Here is a 15,783-nt window from a genome sequence, read left to right as displayed (position 1 = left end):
AGCCTAATGACCAGCTCTCAAACAGAATTTTCTCCCAACGCAGAGGACAGAACAGATAGGGTGGAGGTGTCTGAGACAACAAATCCAAATGTAGCAAAAAGCAAGCACAGACCTGTCCCCCCCAAATGAAAACAGATAAAAGCCTCCCCAAGTTACATTAGTATGCCCAGAAGGAACACGAGGATATGCGCAAAGAGCAGAGGGAGGTGGTGAAGACATGCGAATTTACTGTCATCTTGCTTTAAGAGGTAAAACAGCAGATCCCGTTTGAAATGTGTTTGAGATAAAATGGCCCCAAAATAGCAATGTTTTATATATCATTTTTTAACAGTAGGAAGATTTCTTTAGGAAATATTTATTCAAATTTTCAGGATTTCTTCTTTTCAACTTCAATTTCTTTTTTCTTCTCTTAGTTTCAGATAAATTAGATGTAACACATTTTTTAAAAGTAGCAATCTTAATCCTAAAAAGCACTTTTATCCATCTATCTGGCGAGTCAGGAGTCTCCTACATCAACAGCGATGCCAGATGGCAAAAAACATGTTTCTCAGAGGGTAACCACACTACTTTTGAGTGGAGAGCTATCCAGGTAATTTTCAGATTTTCCCATTACACACTTTATCATTGTTTAAATTGGAAAAAATAAACATAAATTAGCTTCTCAGACCCCTTCATTCAGTTAGATTAATTAATTAGCTGATGGGGGGATCGAAAGATTTATTGTTCCTTTCTACCTCAAGTTCAAAGTCTTTGCTAAGGACCTACGCTATGGGCATCACATTGGTATTTTAGAAGCAGGTGGGAAAATATTTTTGAGTTGTATTAGTAAGCCATCATATTCTGTTGAATGTCCTTACTCATTCGGGCCATTTTCTTAGTAAACGTATAGAAATAAACAATTGACTTAAAAAAGTAAAATAATGCGGCAAATGACTGTATTTGGGTTAACTCGAAGTACAATCTACACAGTTGAGTTAAATATATTGCAATAAAAGTGACTTCTTGGGGGGCACCTGGGTGGCTCAGTGGGTTAAAGCCTCTGCCTTCGGCTCAGGTCATGACCCCAGGATCCTGGGATAGAGCCCTGCATCAGGCTCTCTTCTTGGCAGGGAGCCTGCTTCCCCTCTCTCTCTGCCTGCCTCTCTGCCTACTTGTGATCTCTGTCTGTCAAATAAATTTAAAAAATCTTTAAAAAAAAAAAAAGTGAATTCTTAGTGCTGGATATTATTTGTAGAACTATTATTTTAAAATTAAAATACTGTGAACCTTAAAAAAAAAATACTCTGAACCTTGGCTGTATGCTACGTAAACAAGAAATTACATAAGGTAAGAAAAAGAAACTTGACTAAATTAAATTCTTACCTGGTTGAAAAATTGATAGGCTTCCATCAATATGACCAAATACAATCTTTCCCTTTTTCTGGGTATGCCATCTGAATACACAGACATCAGACAAGAAGCTGTGAGCTTCCTTGTGCACAGTCACTCCACTCTCTGGGCCTGAGATGGTCCAAATGAACAGTGGGCCTCTGTGGGAAACAAAGGCCACGGCATCACCTGCGTTCCAGCACCAGCTGAGAGAGGCAGGTGTCCCTAGGAGAAATGAAATACAGACACGTCATAGAGACATGAGGAAGAAGAGTGTACCATTAAATAGTATTCCTACTGTATACTTCTAGAACAACTTAAAATACAAGACTAGGCTTGTTATTAAAAAAAAATATTACCACCTTCTTAGTTGGGAGTCAGAATTATAAAGTGATCCTAACAACTACAGGCAACACAGGCAGGGTGTTTCCATAATGAAAGGAAAAGTACCCCGTTGGGTTTGAAACTACTCATATCATAATATGCTTCATATATATAGACATTTATGGAGTTTTTTCTTTCAGAAACTACATATTAAAGCAATGAATTCTTACTGAGTTTTTGTGTAGACTTGCTGTAGTCATTCTAGGTATACAAGTTAATATGGGATAAAATTCCTGTTTTAAAGGATCTTAAATATAAGATACAAATATAATATCTTGGGAAGATAAGGATTACATAAATGAAAAGTTAAATGCAACTATAGGGATTTAGTAATAAAATTAATGCTACAATCTATGTCTTATCAGGGTTTAGATTCAAATCTTAGTACTGCTTAGATGAACTCAACAAGTAACTTTACCTCTTAAATCTGTCTTCTCATCTATAAAATGCAGATAACTAAAAATAGCTGTATACCTATTCCACATGAATATTAAGAAGAGAAATATAATAATGCATGTAAAAGACCCTTTTAAACTATAAAAGAAATACAAAAGTTAATTGTATCCCCCTCTCTATTACTGAGATCAAATAAATCATATATAAAATAAGTATTATGGTAAATTTCTAACTCAAGACAGAGATTATGAACCTCCCAACACAGACACTTTAAAAATGCATCAGACTCAGCAAACTGAATAAGCACATCAGATCATATGGAATTAGGGCCCAGGAATCTATTTGTAACAAGGTTTTCCAGGGGCGCCTGGGTGGCCCAGTCGGTTAAGCCTCTGCCTTTGGCTCAGGTAATGATCCCGGGGTCCTGGGATTGAGTCCTGCATCGGGCTCCCTACTCAGCGGGGAGCCTGCTTCTCCCTCTTCTGCTCCCTTTGCTTGTGCGCATGCTCTCTGTCAAATAAATAAATATTTTAAAAAACAACAACAAGGTTTTCCAAATGATTGTGACATATACAAAAGTCTGAACTGTTGGGCAACTGTCCTGGAAAGAAGCTGGATTTGGATTATACTTTGAGGAAGCAGTAGAGTTTAATGTATGGGATAAGTAGTATTTCCCAGGAAGAGGAAATGATATAAAAAAAGACACAGTTTTAATTTGTTCGTTGACAGTAAATTCAATTTGTGTCCTTAATGTTCCAAGAGGCAGAAACCAGAAGCCTAACCCCTAGTTCAGGGTCTGACATAAAATGGTAACTCCATAAATATTTATAGAAGGAATGGATAAGTCCGTGAATAAGGCCAGTCAAAAGCTGATGTGGTTTTAGACTACATTAACAGAAGTCGAATTTCCCAATAAGGGATGAGACACTCTGAATGGGTGAAACCACCATCGAACACTTGAAGAAAGCCTCTGGAACGTGGGCTCTCTGAATGCGTGTTTCCAGAGAGACAGCAAGGAAGAGAAGGAACTAGAAACAATGTCATATAGGTAAAACAGAAAAGACTTCGATAATGGCTCATTATTTGTAAGTACTTCTAAGAACTCTGTAAAACATTAACTCATTTAATTCTTCCCAAAATATCCTAAGACAGTTAGGTAGTACTATTATCCATCGGTAACAGTGTTTCGGTTTTGTTTTTTTTTAATTCAAAGGATATTATCAAGTGTGATATTTTTCAACCTCATGATAATTTTAACATTTTACATTTAAACAAACTAATACGTGTTTTAAGTAAAGTTTTTATTACTGTGGGAAACAGAATGATGAAATAAAAAATACAGAGGCAGTTTCAAATTCTAATATTGATTTTTTTAAAAAGTTTGACTAAATGCAAATTTCTACTTTGCTTAAGCCAGATTCTGAAAAAAAGGTAGAGTCTAAGACATTTCAAAGGGAATTACTTACAATGAAATAACCCAAATATTCATAAATTTTTTGCAAATAAAGCTTTCAATTTTTAAATTAAGATATTTAGAAATAGCATGAGGAACTTATTGTAAAGAAAATTTCAAAACAAAAGAAAATACATAAGGAAAGGAAAAATATGTAAAAGTTATCAAAACTGTTACCACAATGATTAATAATTCTACAAATGCAAATGAAAAGCTTTTTATTTTAGGATTTAGCTATCTTTTTAAATATAAATTCAATTAGCCAAGGTACAGTACATCATTAGCTTTTTATATAATGTTCAATGATTCAGCTAATGAAAAGACTTATTTAATTATATGCTCAGTGGCAAAAAAGCTATGGTGCACAAAGCTAATGAATAAAAAAACTCTTTCATCATGAAAAGAGGTGATGCACATAGCATTTTATGACAAATCAGTGGGTACACAAGGTGATAATACAATAGTATACTGTCTAAGCTGTACCTATGCATAACATTTAGAAAATGTTATTCTGCAGTTATAATCAAGTATAGATTTTGTGTGACAACCTTGTAAGAACGATGACATCATGTAGCATTCAAGGAGTATTTTTCACATAAAGATTAAAATTATTTTCACATAAAGTTGAATATAAAGTATTGAGAAAATGCACTCTTGCCCAATAAAAACAATACTGGAAAAACCTGTAGGATTTGTGATTGGTAGAGAAACAGGACTGACCAAAAAAACATGAAAAATCTTGACTAAGGCTATTAATTGCTGTTTTTATATATCACAAAGCCTTGTACTAAAAGTATTTTGGCTTTTTCTCATTGATGTATTGAAAACCTTAAGGAAAACTGTTACTTACTAATGGAAGCTCACTGAATAGAGTTGACTTAGAAAAAATTTTGCTCTGAGATTGGAGCAAACTGCACACTATCTAATACTGAAGCTCAGGGGTTGTTGCAAATGAAAATAAGCAGCAGGTTATATGAGCTTGGGAACGAGAGTCACATTTTTCTAGCTGAAAAAATTAACCTTGTTTGGCAAATATTTTTTTTAAATGGAAGTTATATAACAAAATTGGTTTATTTTACTGGTATTTTCAACATTCCTAATGACCTAAATTTGAAAAGACAAGGAAAAAGAAATATACTAAGTATGCTGAACATATCCAAAGGTTCCAAAAGGCATTATTATTATTATCTTGGAAGCAAGAGTTCCATACAATTGCCTACGAACTCTCAATATTGTTGCTACACACTGAAAAGAAGATTATAAAGAAACTGAACAAAATAAAATTAGTGAGACGGTCAAATCTCAGTTTTCTGTCTCAAAGCTATAACCAGTAATTGTCAGAGAAACAACTGGACATAGAAAACACGTCCAGCAGTAGCTCTCAAAACCATAATTAATAACTGAGACACCCTTGGTGTTTAAAAAGTGATTGAATTATTATGACATCTAACAGAGAAAAATGATAACTTCATCATTATCATGGGGTAAGATGCTAGCTAGGAAGAATGTCATAATTTTCAATTCACTAAGACCTACTTGTGTGAACTAGGACTTTCTGTCTTGACCCAATTAAAAATATAGGAAAGAAACCAGCTCAGCAGGGCACTGATTACATGTGTAACACTGTCCTTGTATGTTTCAGATTGGAACACAGTAATGAACAGGCTAGACCAATTGTCTTATTAAGAAAATCTCACCAGTTATTATTTTTATATTTATTTTGGGAATTTTTGCTATATTTACATATTAATGAAATCATTTGGTATTGATCATTTTTCATAGATCATCATGCTAAGTATAAAATATTTCATGAAATTTTGTTTCAGTTTTTATACATATGTACAATGAGTCATGATAGGAAATTTCTTCCATAGATTAGCACTAGAAAGTTTGAAAAGCTCAGTTTAAAACCTGAGCTAATTTAAATAAAATATTTTGCTTATTAAAATAAAAATATTTCATTTAGTAAAATAAAACCCAGTTATAAATATACCTTTTGTATTGTCGAGCTTAGCAATGACTTTTTGTTCTGCAACATTCCAAATGATGACTAAATTATCGGTACTGCCACTTGCAAACACATCAGGGTTATGTGGACACCAAGAGATAGCTGTGATTGTTTTTTTATGTTCAGACATAATTGCGTGAAGTTTGAATTCATTATAACGGTGATCCAACTAAAAAAAATACATAAATAAGACATTTCAGTGCTTCTTTTTAGATAACACACTTCTCATTAATAATCACAATTTTAAAAAGCTACCTACATGAAAATTAGTATACCTAATAACATGGTATGAACACATTTCAAGCCTTGGTTTGCTTTCAAGTGTTAAGTGTATTCAATCAAAAGAAAGAAATCATTTTTTAAAAATTTTATTTTAATTCCCGTTAGCTGATACAGTGTACAATAGAGTGACTCGACACTTCCACACATCAGCAGGGCTCATCACAAGCGTCCTCTGTAACCCCCAGTACCTATTTCCCCCTTCCCTCCCCACTTCCCCATCGGTTTATTCTCTATAATCAAAAGTCTGTTTCTTGATTTGTCTCTCCCTCTCTTATTTTTTCCCTTTGCTTGTTTTGTTTCCTAACTTTCACATATGAGTGAGATCATTATGGTGCTTGTCTTTCTCTGACTTATTATACTTAGCGTCATACTCTGTAGCTCCATCCATGTTGTTGCAAATGGCAAGATGTCATTCTTTCTTACGGCTGAGCAATATTCCATTTATATGCCGTCCACTTCTTTATCCATTCGTCAGTCAGTGGACACTTGGGCTGCTTCCACAGTTTGGGTGTTATAAATAATGCTGCTATAATCATGGGGGTGCAAGCGGCCCTTTGAATTAGCGTGCTTGTATTCTTTGGGTAAATACCTACTGGTGTGATTTCTGGATTATAGGGTAGTTCTATCTTTAACTTTTTAAGGAACCCCCATACTGTTTTCCACAGTGGCTAAACCAGTTTGCATTCCCACCAACTGTGCATGAGGGTTCCTTTCCCTCCACATTCTTGCCAACATCTTTTGTTTCTCGTGCTTTTATTTTTGTGTTTGTATTTTTTTTTCTTGTGCTTAGCCATTCTGGCAAGTGTGAGGTGAGATGTCAGTGTAGTTTTGATTTGCATTTCCCTAATAAGTGATGATGAGCAGAAAAAAATCCGTTTTTAAAAAAATAAGAGAATTGAAATTAAATAATTTTAAACAAATAAAAATAAATGTACATTTAAATATACATAATAATTTAGAGCCTTATTATATTTTCCATATCCATATCTACTTATGGGGAAAAAACTCTTGGTTTTGGAATATTTTTTCTGTAATTTTTCAATTAGGTTTAAATGAAAAAATTTAGGCTAAGAGAATAAACTACTGGGACTATACCGAATTAAAAAGCTTTTACACTGTGAAAGAAACCATCACAAAGAGAAGATATTTGCAAATGACATATCCAATAAGGAGCTAATATCTAAAACATATAAAGAAACATCTAAAACATATGAACATTATAAAACTGAACACCACCCCCCCAAAAAACAAATAATCTGATTAAAAATGGACAGAGGACCTAAATAGACATTTTCCAAAGAAAATATACACATGGCCAACATCACTCATCAGCAAGGGAATGCAAATCGAAACCACAATGAGATATCACCTTATACCTGTTAGAATGGCTAAAATCAAAAACATAAGAAGTAACAAGTGTTGGTGAGAATGTGGAGAAAAAGGACTCTTGATGGGACTGTAACCTGGGATATCCACCACGGGAACAGTATGGAAGTACCTCAAAAATTAAAAACAGAAATTACACATACTCTAGCAATTCCACTATTGGCTATTTACCCAAAGAAATGAAAATACTAATTTGAAAAGATAGGTGCACCCCTATTTTTTATTGCAGCATTATTTACAATAGCCAAGATATATAAACAACTCAAGTACCCATCAATAAATGCATAAAGAAGATGTAGTGTGTGTGTGTGTGTGTGTGTGTGTTGGAATATTACCGAGTCATAAAAAAAGGAATGAAATCTTGCCATTTGTGACAACACTGTTGGAGGTAGAAGGTATCATGTTAAGTGAAATAAGTCAGAGAAAGAAAAACACCGTATCATTTCACTTACACGTGGAATCTAAAAATCCAAACAAACAGAAAACCAGACTCTTAACGTCAGAGAACAAACTGGTGGTTGCCAGAGAGGAGGTGGGTGGAGGGATTGGTGAAATAGATAAAGGGGATTAAGAGGTACAAACTTCCGGTTACAAAAATAAATAATTCATGGAGATGAAAAGTGCATCACAGGGAATACAGATAGTAATACTGTAAAAACACTGCATGGTAACAGATGTTGATGGCACTTAACGTCATGACCATGAGTAGTGTATACAATGGCTGAATCAATATGTTGTACAGCTGAAACTAATAGGACTTGGAATGCTAACTGTATTTCAATAAAAAATTGGGTTAAATAAACTAATTGCTCATTATTACCTTATTAAGATGTCTAAAGTCTGCAGAGCAATGGTATCACTAGACCCATTTTCTATTACTGCTTTTTGGATGGGGCTTATGTCGTGCTCTTGCATGTAAGTGGAAAAAAGAAATAGCCTAATTTTCCGATCTCCTTTGTAAATGTGCCATTAATCAGTGAATTTTTCTTTCTCACATTTTCAACGTTTGGGATTATACAGTATATGCCATTTTGTTGTACCTGGCTTTTCCTCTTAACAAATTATGAACCTTTCACAGTATTATTGAAGAGGGTTTCCAATCAACATCACATTAACTATTTTTTACACCATTCTTTCTTCAACCACATACTTGCAGTAAAATCCGAACTGCAGCATGGCATCCGATGTCCCACATTATGAACCTCTCCTATCTGCAAGGCTCACTCGGCATCGTGTTCCTGCTTGTCCACTCTGGCTTTCTTGTTGCTCTATTATGGCAAAATTATTTCTGCTTTAAAGCCTATGTTTGCTGTTCTTTTGGCGTTGAATGCTCTCCCCATCTATTTGTTCATGGTTTTTCATTCCTTCCTGTTCAGCTCTCAGTCCAAAAATGCCTCTTTTTACAAAGGTATTTTCTGACCACAACAACTAAATAAATTTATACACCCACCCCAAAACCTGTCCCATGACTCTATCCTTGATCCTTTTAAAACATTTTTTAAATTTTTATTTATCTTTTATTTTTTTAAAAGATTTTTATTTATTTATTTGAGAGAGAGACAGTGAGAGAGAGCATGAGAAGGGAAAAGGACAGAGGTAGAAGCAGACTCCCCATGAGGTGCGAGCCCGATCCTGGGACTCCAGGGCCATGACCTGAGCCAAAGGCAGTTGCTTAACCAACTGAACCAGCTTAGGCGCCCCTATTTTTTTTTTTAATTAAGATATGATTGACATATAATATTAGTTTCAGGTAGACAACATAATGATTTGATATTTGCATATATTGCTAAATGATCACATAAGCCTACTTAAGAATCACCACACACAGTTACAGCTTTTTTTCTTGTGGTAAATTTTAAGATCTAGTCTCTGAGCAACTTCCCACTGTACAACAGTGTCATTAACCACATTCAACATGCTGTACATTGCATCCGTGTGACTTATTTAGTTTATAACTGGAAGTTTATACCTTTTGACTCCCTTCACCCATTTCACCCCACCCTACCCCTGCCTCTGGCAACCACCAATCTATTCTCTGTATCTATGAGTTCAGTTTTATTTTGTTTTGTTTTTGTTTTAGGTTCCACATATAAGTGAGAGTATATAGTATTTGTCTTTCTCTGACATATTTCACTTAGCATAATGCCCCTGAGGCCCATCCATGTTGTAGCAAGTGGCAAAGTTTCCTTCTTTAATGGCTAAATAGTATTCCACTGTATGCATACCTAGACCACATTTTCTTTATCTGTTCATCCATCATGGACACTGGGGTTGCTTCCATGTCTCGGCTATGCTGCAGTGAACATGGGACTTCATGTATCTTTTCAATTAGTGTTTTCATTTCCTTCACATAAACCCTCAGAAGTAGAAATGTAAGATCGTACAGTAGTTCTGTTTTTAATTTTCTGAGAAAACTCTACAGAGTTTTCTATCGTGGTTGCACCAATTTACATTCCCATGAACAGTGCACAGGGTTCCCTTCTCTCCACATCCTCCCAATATTTGTTATTCCTTGTCTTTTTGAAAATAGAGATCCTAACAGGTGTGAGGTGATAGCTCAACGTGGTTTTGATTAGCATTTCCCTGGTGATAAGTGATGTTGAGATTTCTTTTGATGTGTCTGTTGGCCATCTGCATGTCTTCTTTGGAAAAACGTCTACTCAGATCCTCTACCTATTTTTCAATCACATCATTTGTCTAATTTGCTATTGTGTCATATGAGTTCTTTATATGTTTTCGATATTAGCCCCTTATCAGATTATGATATGCAAATATTTTCTCCCATTCAGTGGGCTGCCTTTGCATTCTGTTGATGGTTTCCTTTGCTGTGCAGAAGGTTTTTAGTTTGATATAGTCCCACTTGTTTTTGCTTTTGCTGCTTTTGATTTTGGTGTCAATGACTCTAACATATGACCTGTTTTTATAGCTTTTGTAGAACACATTTCTTCCTGAAACGTTTATTATTTATTTATTTATTTATTTATTGACCTCTCCCTGCCCCCATCCTTACTAGGAATATGAATCCAATGAGAAGAATCTACCTGATTTGTTCATAGTTTCATTCTTAGTGCCTAGTGATACTTGGCCAATGGAAGAGATTCAGTTATTATTGAAGAAATGAACCACTATGCTATTGTTTACCACTTAAGCCACTTTGAAATTTTGCTATAACAAATAATGCTGTAGCGAACATCAATGTATATAAAATTTTGACTAACAACCTAATTATTTCCTAAGGTTTCCCTTCTATAATTTCTATATTTCTCACTACTTGAACTTCAACTATTCCTGAACAATGTCAGATGAAATATTGTTAAAAAGAACCAAGTACAAGTGAGGTGTTGCAGTTACAATCATCTTAAGTTGGCCTGTTTAAATATATTTAAGTACATTTTCTGTATATTTAGGAATAGGTTTGTAAGGAATAGGTGTGTAAGTTTTAAGTCATTCAGTGATTTATCTGTGGTAAATACTGTGAATGTGTCTAATGTATCTAATAGAAAAACTGCTATATACGTTAGAAATTCAGTGGAAGAGTCTATAAACACAGTAAGTACATGAAGAAGCTATCAATGATCTTCACTGGCTTTACTATGCAAATTATCCAAGTAGTATCTTAAGCACAATATAAATACATATGGGGATTAATTTATTAATACATTCTTATTATATTTACAGTTCAGTATTACGAGTCTATTTCATTATATTCAGCTGCACCATAAATTATTTTTAGAGTAGTTAATATATTATTGCATCCCAATTCAATGGTCAAAGGGAAAATTCTTATGGCATTTACAAGTATCATTTAATAGTTCAGACAGATGTGATAAAACATCAGTATTGTTATAAAGAGTGTGACAGACTATCAGGCTCTGACTGTACATTGACCCTAGGTATGATTTAATAAATATTCCCTTTGAAAATAACCTTAATATTTTATATTTATGTAGCATAATTTTCAAAGCACTTCAATTTAGACAATGACATTTAAAACAATACTGATTAACATAAGTTGAATGTTAATGTCACCATTTAATATAAATGTAATCGTCTATTTGCATACTTTGAAACAAGTTTTTACAGGGAACTCTGTAATGAACTGTCACCTGAGTTTGTTTTACTATCTAAATCAGGATGATTCTTAGTTTGTTTCAGCCTTTAATAACACATAAATTTTCTTCATAGGTTTTTTATGTTAATAATTTTAGTTCAATCTTCCCAAATATTCAAGTCATAAAATGTCATCATAAAACTGGACAAATGTGAACATGAAAAAAAATAAGTTCTGCCTTCATCCATTCTCTGAATGTCCTTACTCACTGGAGGAATAGTTTACTTAGACTGATATGTTATACTGAAACTCAGGTTGATTACTGGGTGTTTCTATAACCTTGAATAATGGACTACATAAAATCTCAGTATTGTGGGAAATTAACTAGTTTATAGAGTAATGCTATTTTTTTCTTCAATTTTCAATAAACTACACTATTGGGAATTGAAAAGATTTTTATTCCAGAATAATGCAATAATTTTTTTCACTCTTCACTGAAATGCACTGTTGTTTCAAAACAACAACAACAAAAATGTATCATTCAAAAAATATTTAAGGAGTATCTTTTAAATTCCAGAGAGCACAGAGTAACTTGAGAAATTCAAAGGTGAGGAAGACGGATTCTGGTAAAGGGAAGCAGGCAGAGAGGCAGTCCGTTTTATAAGGTCCTTTGCTATCACAAAAGCGGAAAAGGCAGAATATGGAAAAGAGTTTATGCACTTGAGCTGAAATTTGAAAGATGAGAAAACATTCTCCAAACAGGCAACACAGGCAAATGGAAAAATCAGTGTAAGCAAAGGCAAGATACAAAAGAGCCTGAGATGCCTTAGAAAATACAATTAGCATGGTCTGCCTCGGGGAACAAGGTGAGAGGAGGAAACAGTGCAAAACAGCGTCACACCATGAAGTCTGCATGTGAACAGAAGCAATGAGGAGCCGCTGAAGACTGAAAACTTCGGATGTGCATGACGGACGATCAACTACACCGAAGTGTACATTAGAGGGAGTCAAAGTAGAGGCAAAGAGGACAGTAAGAGACTATTATAATAGTTGGGTGAGAAGGCTACAAACCCTAGATTGCTCCTGGTTAACCTAAAATACAGGAGTGAGAAGCAGGAGCCAAAGAGAGCTAACCCTCACGTCCGTGGCTCAGACGAGTGGTTGGCTGCTCACACAGAAATGCTGACTCCAGGTTTAAGAAAGTGTGACCTGGATTTAAGATGTTTATAGCACCTCGATCTGGGGCAATTCGGAAGGCCATGGGCTCTTCAGCCTGGAAACTGAAGAGCAATGTTCGGATAGAGTTCAGACATGAAGAAAAGGAGTTATAAAGGTTTGTATCTCAAGAATATCTCAAAATATTTTATATCTGCATGGTTTTTAATATAATGCTCTCTAATGGATAACCCATATTCTCTGATTTTTTTTTCTCATATGAAATGCTACTAAGCAAAGTCTGAAACAAATGAATAAATGAATTCCAATTATTTATATGGAGATACATTTTAAAAGCATTAAGTGCTAATTGCTCATCACTCATAAACTGGAAGCTTTTAATTCTTGAAGAAATTCCTTCTGACGAACAGCACATAAAGGTTGATGAAATCAATTAAGATTTTTCTAGTAACTTGAAACTATGATATAAGCATTTTCTAAAAGCTTGAATTATAAAGCCAATATAGTATAAACAGCAACAAAATATAAATATCAATTACATTACAGTACTTTTAAAACTTTTATGTAACAGGGATTTTAAAATATGTATTAAATGTTAATTTTACCTAATAAAATGAGAAATCAAAAGCAACCAAAGTATTTTACCTGGTAAATATAGATGGCCAGAGTGGCACAGTATGCAAACCTGTCTCCACTGGCAGCACACACGTCCTTGTTCCACGGCTGACATCCCGCAGCCAGCAGTCCCACCTGCCTGACCTGGGACATGTTTGCCTTGAAAACCAAATTTCGAGAAATATCAGTCACTTTCATTATTCAAAAAACTTAATTCTTTTATAGCTATCTTTATCAATCCTTATCTTTATGCCCTGAAAAAAAAGTTTCTACTAGGACTATTGATCTCAGGGTATACTTTCAGAGAACGAGAGCTGAAATCCCCAAATGTTTAGAGACATCAAGGCATGTAATTCAAATTTGAAAAGCAAGAGATTAGAAAATGATCAAGGACAAAGAACACAGGGCTGAGGACTGGGGATCCTAGAGGAGCGATGGGGACCACGGTGAAACAGAAGGGGCAGATTCTACGTAAAGGGCTCCAGTGCCACTGGAGAAGGCCCTCCCCTGTTGCCAGATTTATGAAACTTCCAGGGAAATGGAAGCATCCAGAGTTCTGCGTAAAAGCTACCAATTTTTAAATACTGGCAATTCATTCAAAGCAGCAAATTCAAGGGTAAAACAATATTGGGAGGACTATGGCCTCTGCCAGGGAACATCACTGTGTTTATAGTGACTCAGTGTCTTTGCACAAAGTATTTGCGGTACACAAGGCAGGTAGACAAGCCACGTCAACAATATTGTTCATTGTGAAGATGGGACAGAAGGAAGATGGAAACTACTGGTTATAAGATGTTGATGTGGCCAGCAGAGGACGGTGGAGTAAACAGGCAGCATCAGTCCAGCTGGGACTCAGCAAGCAGGGATGGAGGCCCAGCTCCAAGCCGGCCTCAAGCATGAGCTGGAGTCAGGAATCTAACCTCGTGTCTCTGTTCCTTCCATCTAAAAGAACCCTCTGAAAGAGGTTTTCCCCACCACTCCTCTCAGCTCCAGGGTTTCTGTGACTCTATGTATAAACTCAGTTCTTCTAGGATGCTGGAGAATAGGAAGCCAAGAGGGAGGATGTTTATAAGTCTATGATCCTATTGAAAACCCAGATATAGTGGAAACACCAAGACAAAAGCAAAAACAAAAAACCTATCCTGAATATTACCCTATGTAGTTACTTCAAGAATGGCATTCAAGAATACATTAATTGACCCAAAAAAGCTTTTTCAAGGCAGAATCTAGACCATTATATGATATCTTTTCTAATACGGTCAAAATATTGGTCTAAAAATGAGGACTCTTAACATGAGACAATCTTGGGGCGCCTGAGTGGCTCAGCAGGTTAAGCTTCTGCCTTCAGTTCAGGTCATGATCTCAGGGTCCTGGGATCGAGCCCCGCATCGGGCTCTCTGCTCAGCAGGGAGCCTGCTTCCCCCTCTCTCTCTGCCGGCCTCTCTGCCTACTTGTGATCTCTTTCTCCCTGTCAAATAAATAAAATCTTAAAAAAATAAATGAGACAATCTTCACTTATACCACAAAGTTATACCTTGCAATTATCAATTTTTCACTGTTAATTTATATCTGATTAAAATATGGAAAAATAATAAATAGCAATTGTAACCTTAAAATATTTTTGAAAAATTAAGTAAATACCCAGCAGATATAATAAATTTGGGTCACACTGACTAACATACCAACTCAATTTTTAATCAATACTTTGTTTATGTGGTTCAAAAATTTTATATTATTTTAGTAGCAAAATGTTATTGCTTTAACACAACATGTAAAATATCACACATATGAAACATTAATACATAAATATATATATATACATCTGAACTATGACACAAGTCTAATAGGTAACTAATTGTTCAATGTATCCCCAGGAACCATCCACCTCAACCTGTCTCTTCTCTCTCTACCCTGCCGCCTCGTGGTATGTATGTATGTATGTATGTATTTATATTAACATATAATGCATTATTTGTTTCAGGGGTACAGGTCTGTGAGTCATCAGTCTTACACAATTCACAACACTCACCATAGCACATACCCTCCCCAGGGTCTATCACCCAGCCACCCCAGCCCTCCATTCCAGCAACCCTCAGTTTGTTTCCTGAGATTAAGAGCCTTTTATAGTTTGTCTCCCTCTCTGGTTTTGTCTTATTTTTCCCTTCATTCCCCTATGATCCTTTGCCTTGTTTCTCAGATTCCTCATATGACCTATGAAATCATATGATAATTATCTTTCTCTGATTGACTTATTTTGCTTAGCACAATACCCTTTATTCCATCCACATTGTTGCTAATGGCAAGATTGCATTTTTGATGGCTACATAGTATTCCATCGAATATATATGCCACAACTTCTTTATCCATTTATCTGTTGATGGCCATCTGGGCTCTTTCCACAGTTTGGCTATTGTGGACATTGCTGCTATAAACATTCGGGTGCACGTGCCCCTTTGGATCACTACATTTGTATTTTTGGGGTAAATACCAGTAGTGCAATTGCTGGGTCATAGGGTGGCTCTATTTTCAACTTTTTGAGGAAACTTCATACTGTTTTCCAGAGTGGCTGCACCAGCTTGCATTCCCACCAACAGTGTAGGAGGGCTCCCCTTTCTCTGCATCCTCGTCAACACCTATTGTTCCCTGACTGGTTGATGTTAGCCA

The 15,783-nt window shown here is 35.3% G+C and overlaps 1 protein-coding gene across 3 annotated transcripts in view; it reads right to left on the bottom strand.

The window, feature by feature from the left end:
- WDR17 (WD repeat domain 17) overlaps positions 1-15,783 on the bottom strand; it is a 106,659-nt gene that overhangs the window by 55,290 nt on the left and 35,586 nt on the right. For all 3 annotated transcript variants that reach the window (XM_032869834.1, XM_032869837.1, XM_032869836.1), the window contains 3 exons: positions 13,150-13,278; positions 5,595-5,778; positions 1,363-1,593 (listed from right to left, as the gene is read on the bottom strand). In XM_032869834.1, coding sequence (XP_032725725.1) covers positions 1,363-1,593; positions 5,595-5,778; positions 13,150-13,278 — 544 coding nt within the window. The remainder of the gene's footprint in view (positions 1-1,362; positions 1,594-5,594; positions 5,779-13,149; positions 13,279-15,783) is intronic.

This window comes from Lontra canadensis, unplaced genomic scaffold (genome assembly GCF_010015895.1).
Source record: "Lontra canadensis isolate GAN:19392208 unplaced genomic scaffold, GSC_riverotter_1.0 scaffold39, whole genome shotgun sequence".
In the NCBI taxonomy this organism is placed as follows: domain Eukaryota; kingdom Metazoa; phylum Chordata; class Mammalia; order Carnivora; family Mustelidae; genus Lontra; species Lontra canadensis.
This window is presented reverse-complemented; position numbering and strand designations above follow the sequence as displayed.